General features: G+C 40.0%; 1 protein-coding gene across 1 annotated transcript; it reads right to left on the bottom strand.

The window, feature by feature from the left end:
* Positions 1 to 418: 418 nt before the first annotated feature.
* On the bottom strand, positions 419 to 7,381 carry LOC111838435 (retinol dehydrogenase 12-like). Its single transcript, XM_023801418.2, has 7 exons — positions 7,133 to 7,381; positions 6,212 to 6,346; positions 5,936 to 6,127; positions 5,346 to 5,507; positions 4,935 to 5,054; positions 2,973 to 3,177; positions 419 to 1,440 (listed from the first exon to the last, which is right to left on the bottom strand). Exons 1-7 carry the CDS (start codon positions 7,185 to 7,187, stop codon positions 1,335 to 1,337), a joined length of 975 nt encoding a protein of 324 aa, XP_023657186.1. The 5' UTR covers positions 7,188 to 7,381; the 3' UTR covers positions 419 to 1,334.
* Positions 7,382 to 9,120: the final 1,739 nt, after the last annotated feature.

Raw genomic sequence — 9,120 nt, 5'->3', positions numbered from 1 at the left:
TTTCCATTAAACACTCTACGAGTACCAGTGCTGGGCAATATGGCAAAATATTTTATCACAATAATTTTTCATGTCAGCATATATTGATAATTATGATATAATTCAAGTCATTGTTTCATTATTTCAAAGCTCCATTTTTGCTTAAAATTCCTTTAGGATTTCCCTTAAACAGATTCAGAACAAGAAAAAAGATGACAGATTAAATGGACTGCGAACAAATGTAATTTTAATAAGTCATGCAAGAACTTTTTCGTTGCAAGGCATCTGCCTACCTGCTTGTTCCAGATGACGGGTTTGACATCGCTGTAGAATCGCCACACATGGCATTTTTAATGGGATCGTCCCATAATAAAAAAAGAATAAAATGATACAGGATGCTATTTTTCCCATATTCAGATTTGAAGAGGAAGCCCTAATTGCTGGTGTTTGTAAATGTACACACGTGCATTTTATATGTTCTTCTGGATGGCGATGCTTTGAGTGGTTCACAGTATTTTGCCAAGTGTTTGTTGAGTTTACCGTACACAGCACCAGCCTGTTGCATGCCAGACTTCAAATTGCCAAATTACCACCACACTCTTTTTACCTTATTTAACCACAGTATCTCCTTTGTAAGAAGATGTTGTGGCAGCTGACTGTCATTTTCTTCCCCAACACTGATGTTTCCTCTGAGGGAGCATCTCTTCCATAATATTACCAAAACAGTAGCATGTGCCCTGCTCAATCAATCAACCTTGCTGTGTTCGCTGGGCATAGGTTGCCTGTTCTTAAAAGACTTCCACATGATTGGCTGGAATTCCATTTGTTTTTTTAAAGGGACAGGCTGATAGGTGCTATCAACCAATGTTCTTTATTGACAGTTCATTGAAGTTTCTCATATATTGTTTAAATTGTGTGTAATTCACCTCTAGTTGTACAACTACTTGCAGTTAATATATGATTTACATAACACCGTCCATTTTATATACTGCTGATTAACCTGCATAAGAAAATACATGTAAAAGGATTCAGTCCAAATATCTACTTGGAGGCTCCCTAGTCTGGACTTTCCAGTTATACAGAGCAGTGTTTCCCAACCTGGGACCCCCAGACACCACATTTTTGCTCCCTTTAAGCTCCCTTGCAGACAGTCCTCATTTTTCCTGAATCTAGGAAGGAGCAAAAATGTGGCCTCTCCGGGGGTCACTGATATAGAGGTTCTAAACTGATCCATTAGCTAAAAAGTCTTTGAAATAATCATCCTTCTGTGATGCCAATCAAAATTCCAACAGAGGATGCAAAAACATTACAACTGCAGTGTATAACTCAGCTGGGTTTGAGTGCGTTGTGTCAGGTCAGGTCTCCTCTGTGTATGCCACCATCTGAACGCTCACCTCCCATAGCCTCAGCGCTGTCTGGCTGTCGTTTCCTTCTGGAGCAGGTTCCTTAACTGCACAGTCACTGGGACAAATGTTAAATATGAGTCTCTTCTGGCAACATCTCAACTGACCTCATCCTACCACTGACCCCTCCCTGGCTGTCGCTCTTCATACACTGGTCCGTTGAAATGGTTTCACTTGGCACTACTGGTTTCTTCATCGCTGTATTTTGCACTCAGAATTACTTCCTTCTAGATTCTCTTGGTGTTATTTGAATAACTTTTCTATTGCTAGGTTTTAACAGTGATAGCTGTTGTTTCAGTGCTGTCTTGCACTGGTCCTAAGTTGGCTCCTTGACAACTCTATGTGTGTGTTGTGTTATCTTCCTTTTGTCGGCCACCATACCACCTGTAGTTCAGACTAGGTAGTGCAAGCTAAGCAGGTTTGGGCCACGTTAGTACTTCGATGGGAGACCAACAAGAAAAGCTGAGTTGCTCCTGGAAGAGGAATTGCTGTGACCAATATGGGAAGCCCATCTCTGTAGTCTGCGTGGATCCCAATACCCCAGTAACAGTGATGGGGACACTGTGCTGTAAAAATGGCACTGTCCTTCGGATGAGATGTAAGACAAAGGTCCTGACTCTCTCAGGCCATAAATGATCCCTGGGCATTTTTCAAAAGAGTAAGAGTGGTATCCTGATGTCCTGGCTGAAAATGCTGCTGTGGCCCTTTCAGATCTGGCTTCAATCATCCCTTATATCTAACTGATGAATTCTCTCCTGACCATTTGTCACCTTAGCTATTGTATGGTAAGCGTACTGGCGCAGAATGGCTGCCTTTGCATCTTCCAAGTGGGTGCTACACAGTGGTCATAGTTCAACTGGCTACTCAATGGTTCTGTAAAGAGCTTTTGGTGTCCTGAAAAGCGCTATATAAATGTAACATTCATTCATTCATTCATTCCTCACTCGTACGTGAATTTGGACAAAACTGTACGCTGAATAAATTAATGTAAGGGGTTATTAACATTCTTTCCAGCCTCTGTGATCCAAAGCAACATTTCTATTAAATCAATTCAGGTTAAGTTCCTTGCTCTGGATCTTTATGGTCTTTGGGACCATTAGACCCAAATCCATGTTCTCTGTGTGCTGTTCCACAACATTAGTACGCGCAGTTTCTGAGACATCGATCAAAATATATATGAAATAATGTAAAATAATGCAGGAAAAACAAATAGGATTGGAAAGAACTGGTCCTTGGAGACCCCCAGACAGTCCACATTTTTACTCCCTTCCAGCTCCCAACACACTTGTACCAGGTATTTGTGTTCTTCATTATTTAATTCAGATTCAGATGTACTGGGAGCTGGGAGGGAGCAAAAATGTAGATTGTCTGTAGGTCCCCAAGGATTGGATTGAGAAACACTGTATTAGACGATAATTAGGAATTGAAACCTATGCTTGATATCGAGTTTTATTTCCCATGTTCCTTATTGAAATTTAGCAAGAACACAGGGATCTGTGTCACACTATACTGAAATGGTTCTAAGAATATTGCTATGGGTAGCAAACATCTGGTGGTAAATGACTAGGCCTGAGGTAGTCCATCAGTTACCTGAAGTAGCACCCAGATTTGTCTTCCAGGCCCTCAGTGACGGCACAGTAGATGGACGTCTGTGCTCCCTGCCATGGTGTCTTCATCAGGAGCATACAGGGGATGGCCAGTAGCACCTTAAGCAGAAGACTCCACCTTTCTACATGTCGACTCAGCTCTGTGCGGATAATGCCAGGGTGTAGGCTGAAGGAGGAAACCCCAGTTCCTGAGGATCAAGGGGAGTGTTTCATGTCCGCGTCCATCTCCAACTACTCCTGTTACTGCACCCCAAACCAGTTTCTATTGCACCAGCTAGTGTGCATGTATAACATGTGATGTTTAATAGAGTTGGATGTCTTGAGACCGTTCTTGGTCTCGAGACCACTTTTACGTGGTCTTGGTCTTGTCACAGTCTCGACGGTCTTTGGTCTTGGTCTTGTCTTGGTCTCGGATCCCTCGGTCTTGTCTTGGTCTCGCTGTCTTGGTCTTGCTGTCTCAGATCGACATAATGGTCGGGAGATTTGGAGCGAAAAGTATCCATGACACACAACCTAACGTTCAATAATGCAACATTATTATTATTTCGCCTTTAGCGCCTTTCAAATGCAACTAATCAATGATATATATGCATTTTGTTGTGATTCAGACATTGGCGCTCATCCAATCAAAATACGCGTTATACGCGCAAAATAAGTGTAGCGCTACTGTAGTTAAACGTTAGATCCAGCATCACAGGCTATAAGATGTTGCAGTCTTTAGTTTTCCTGAAGTGCAATCAACCACTATTTTAAAATGTGAACTGTTTTCTCCCTCTCCCTCCTCTCTGAAAATATGCCTAATAACAGTGATGCTCTCATTCTCTCTCTCTCTCTCTCTGTTTTTAAGTATTTCATCTATCTGTATTAGTTTAACAATCTGTTCTTTGTCCATAATGTCTGTGTTATATTGTTCTTGCCCGACTGAACAACAGGCTTGATATCATTGGCAGTGTGTTGTAATCACATGCCACTGCAGATGTCAGAATCTTTTAAGCACTTGTCCTTATTTTTATTAATTCACAATTTGATGTGCAGTTTGTATTGCTATATAGTATTTGTAGTTTGCATTTGATTCATGTGACGTGTGCACATGTCTTTATATTGTTTAATTACAGTATTTTACTTAAAATGGTGTTGACTACATAAATGTGACCATTGGATTTCAAATAACATCTGCATATCACGTTGTGTTGACTTAACAGGCCTAATCCATTTCAGGGTAGTTGATATCATACAGTGGCTAGTACTACTACAATGGGACATGATGCAATTTCAAGTTTATAACTGTGTGTCTTCAATTTGATGTTACAATTTCATCTACAAATTAAGTATAATTGAAATCAGTTACATATTTCCCATTCTTTAGACAGTTGTTGGAGGTGTTAGCTGTTTTGTCAGATGACTTTGGGACCAATCAGTACCCGTCATGTCAGTCCTCAACAGCACACAAAAGTTAAGGTCTTTTTTTTTCAGTCTCAGTCTTGTCTCGACTTTGTCTTGGTCTTGGCTCGGTCTGTCTTGGTCTTAGTCTTCATCTTGTCTTGGTCTCGATACCCTCTGGTCTTGGTAGTGTCTTGGTCTTGGTTTAGGCGGTCTTGACTACAAGTCTAATGTTTAACACGGTAATGGGTGAAATCATTATACTTAAAACACAGTTGGAGCCATAGGGTTCGTGTTAAGTACCACCTGTAGTAATTTTTATGCGGCCAACAGAACAAAGTTTGTAAAACACCCAATTATGCTTGTGAAATGCATGGTTGGGTTAGATTTGCGTCAAGTTAGTTCTGATAGTAAGTGGCAAACAATTAGAGTAGACTTAAACTGAAGGAAATCTCAACCGTTTTCCTGAAGCAAAAATTTCAATCATGTTCTATGACTATTAAATTACCAGGTGTTACTGTACAGTGTATAAGGTAGATAGCAACATGAACGGAGAAACTCGAACCTTTCATCCTGCATGCCAGCTCCTTAGAGAAAAGCACATTGGCCAGCTTGCTCTGCCTGTAGCTCACCAATGCGTTGTAAGGTCTCTTCTCAAAGCACAGATCATCAAAATGTATTTCCCCTTCAGACAGGAACAGGCAAATAGGCGAGATAAATCATGCTTCACTCAGCAAGTGCCCGAAGTTGTGAAGAAGCTCTTTGAGATAAATCAGGGGTCACCAACTCCAGTCCTGGACAACCCCAGCCCTGCACATCTTTGGGTTGACTCTCATTTAACACACCTGATTCGACTTCTCTGCTAATTACCAGCCATTTCTATAGTTCAATCAGGGGGAACAGGGAAAGAACTAAGCTGTGCATGTCTGGGTCCTGCAGGACTGCAGTTGGAGACCCTTGATATGAAGGGACTTACCACACTTATGAGCCATACTGGAAACATTAACTACACGACTGGGGGCTGAACTCTTCAGCTTCCCAAGGAGGAGGTTAGTCAAGAGGAAATGTCCAAGGTGATTGACAGCTAGCTGTGTTTCGTACCCATCCTCTGTAAGCCATTTAGGGCACATCATGACACCTGAGAACAAGGTCAAAGCCCTATGATTAACCATGAGATCCAGTACTTAAAGCTCAGACACTACAGTAAATCCTTTGTTTAGTAATGCAGAGGCAGAAGCTTCTTATAACGGGCCCCAGTGCAACATTTTTTTGTGGGGGCCCCTCCTTATTTATAGACCATTATGTCCAAGCACGTTAACAAATCCATCATTTGCCAGGTAGGTAAAGGTCATATATATTGTTTAGTTTCCTGCAGCTCATAATGCAATGTAAGATGCTTTGGTAATTAATGTAAATGAATTTATCAATAGTCTCTTGATGCTCTTTGCAATGGGGTCCAACGACCCTCCCCGTTTCTGTGGGCCCCAGGGCAGAATTTTGGAAATCTATTAATGGTGTGTTAATTTAAAATTGTGTTTTATTTAGATGTATCAGTGTCGGTCTTACCGGCATTGTTGATAAGTACGTCGAGTCGCTCCTCAGTAGCATTGTACTCCTTTGCAAACTGCCTTACAGAGTACAGAGAAGCCAAGTCAAGCTGTCGCACCACGATATCGCAGTTTCCAGTGGACCGACGGATTTCATTGGCCGCCCTCTCCGCACGAATCAAGTCCCGGCAAGCCATGACCACTCGTGCACCTGAAGCAAAAACCCAAATCTAACCCTACGATGCATTTCACAAGCACGGCTAATCACAGCAATATTCTTGGGACGTTAACATACCCCGACGGGCCATGTCCCTTGCCGTCTCCTTGCCAATTCCGGTATTTGCCCCAGTAATCAGAACCGTTTTACCGGACAGATGCACTTTACTATGGCACACCCCACCTGCGATCCATTTCCGCAACAGAAACAGGCCTGAATGACAACAAACCAATAATGTTGTTTTTTTTTTTTTTTACAAACCAATAATGTCCAGAAACTGGTGATACCATGCTTACGTCATAACGGTCCCAACCTCCCGAAAAAGAGCCACACAGACTGCCTTTTTAATCGGTTTAAGTCTAGCCAGTCTGACGATAAATCTGCAGACCAGGATCACAAGTCATGGGAGGGCATAATTAATCACATTAAACAGGTTTAAAATAATAAAAATTAGATGAAAGCAAAAAACATTGTTAAGCAAGTGTTACATTTTGTCTTTGGCCTGTTCTGTTCCTGTTATGTTTTGGAATTCAGGTAGGCTATTTGTCTAGCAATTTTTTTTTTATATGTATGATTAAATGTATGGTTACTGTCAGCAGTCTGTAGTTTAGGTTATTGACGGATCGTCCATCGCTTATGGCCTCATTGTATTAATGTAAGTCACAAAATAAATGGAAAGTATATCACTGAAATTGTTTAAGCCAGAATTTAAAATCACAACCTAGAAAATCGTCCAGCGAAATCGTATACTTAATTGACTTAAATGCTATTTGTTTGAAATAATACCCGAATTAAGCTATATTTACGTTAAATATAATCCACTAAATCCATACATGCATCCATTATCTAGCCTATATGCACATGTCTTAAATTCTTAAAAATATGTATCTGAACTCTCACAAGATCCAATCACCTGTTTAGCTAGCTATAATACAATGCAACCATCTCCTTATAGGAGACGTTTCAAAAGTCGTGATTATAAGTTAAGTCATGACCTACCAATCGCTGCCGCTGCATAGCCGAGGGGAATGAACGACTGAAGCTCTTTCCACATCTCAGCAGCCACTGCTGCGTCGGAAGACCTCGAACTTGACGGACTGAGTTAATATTTCGCAGTTATCGATAAGAATAACCAGAGCAACAACCATGACTGTAAACAGCTTCAAGCGACTGCAAAATCTGCTTTTCGTCTTTGCGCTTTAAGCTTACACAAGGATTATACGTAGCCTATACCATCTCATTCCTAATTTCCATTCATGGACAATACGCTTCACTAATGAAACACGGTAAAAATGGGGTTCACAGAGGTTCATACCAATGTTGTCCAAATTATTAAAAGCTGATCCCTGCCAATTTAAAATAGTCTAAAACAGAAAATGCAATAATCAAAGGATCAACATATGGACGTTTCAGAACAATATAGCCTACATGTGCACCAACCCGAAACAATATCAGGCTTTGTTTTACTTGATCAGTTAAGTAATTGCGTTTTCATTTCGGACGCTAAACTGTGAGTGAAATGTCGTCGCAGTTCGGCTTTTTATATGAAATGAAATAAAATGAGAAGGCATATATTAAACATGACAAAAGGTTGTACGCTTATTCGAAACATTAAAATGGGTAAATGTATGTATACATATAAATAGGCTACATAAAACAGAATTATTGTAGAATAAAATACATGCTCTCGTTCATTTTCGGTAAATGGTTTTCCTTTTGCCCGGCGAACCTGTCCAAGACAGGTGGCGGATGGATGGTGTCATTGACACGCAATGTACGTGTCAGGAAGGCAGTAAGTCACTAACTCATTTGAGGTCAGATACAGAACAAAATTATGAAAAGAGCAGCAAAGATAGTCTGTATTAGTGGTTCTCAATTGATCCGAAGGTAAAAAAAAAAAAAAGCCGAACCACTGAAAATGGTCTCGCGACCCACCAGTCGAGAAATACTGGTGTACAGTATATGAAACGCATGCCTCGAAAATTCCACCGTAGGTAACATAGCCTATATAACGCTCCTATTCAACTGGAATCTTTGCTGCAGACTTGAAAAGCTCTACGACATGCCCCCATTGACCCTTTTGTCTGAGATTATTAGAATAGCCTAATTGTCACTAGAACATATTTCCCATGAATATCACAAAACACATAAAAATGGTATCCTCTCCCTACTTTAATGCATTTTAGAAGCAGTTCATTGTTCTAACAGAATTTCATCCTAAAATTTCGGTACCATCTAATCTTGTGTTATGTCTCAGAAGCCCTTGGCAACAATATGCCCCTGGCAACGCTCTTCCGAAAATTTGTAGTTCCCTGTTGAGTATTATTTACCTTGAAACCCTGATCCTAGTGTTAAGTGTTGCAGCTTTAGCACCTTAAAAGCCCCAACCCCTATGGTTTCAGTACTTCATAAATTTCCACAAATCGCAACAAATCTGATATTCAACAATGTGGATAAGCTGAGGCACATTCACTACTGAAACAGTATACAATCAACTCCTCCATGTTTCTTCTGGAGGATGTATTCTGTGAAATATTCAGTGAGTTTTGATGATATTTTTTTTAATGAAATACTATATATTTGTTCTTTAAACATCCTATAGTGAATATATGAATGATTTCAATCCAATGTACGAAATACTACCTACACAAATCTCTACATAAATGAAAGACATAGAATCCTGAATTGTGGTGAAATATTTATTTATTAAATTCCTAGCATCAAAATCATAGTTTCCTGGATTGCTTGTCATCATTATATTGAGTGAAGCAGAAAAGGGAATTTAAACATTTCACAAAATTTCTTATACAATATAACGCACAAGAATAATTTGTACTTTAAAAATCATTTCAGGAAACAAAACAAAATGGAGCTGGGTATGTAGGGGTAAAATCAGACCTGCGGACATTTTACAATCAGACAAAAAAAAAATCAGTAACACTAGATTATATATAATCTTCTGAAAATGTTCTGTTTTCAAAATTGGT

Source organism: Paramormyrops kingsleyae, chromosome 9 (assembly GCF_048594095.1).
Source record: "Paramormyrops kingsleyae isolate MSU_618 chromosome 9, PKINGS_0.4, whole genome shotgun sequence".
Taxonomy (NCBI): Eukaryota; Metazoa; Chordata; class Actinopteri; order Osteoglossiformes; family Mormyridae; genus Paramormyrops; species Paramormyrops kingsleyae.
Note: the sequence above shows the minus strand (reverse complement) of the source record. Positions and strands in the feature narration are given on the sequence as shown.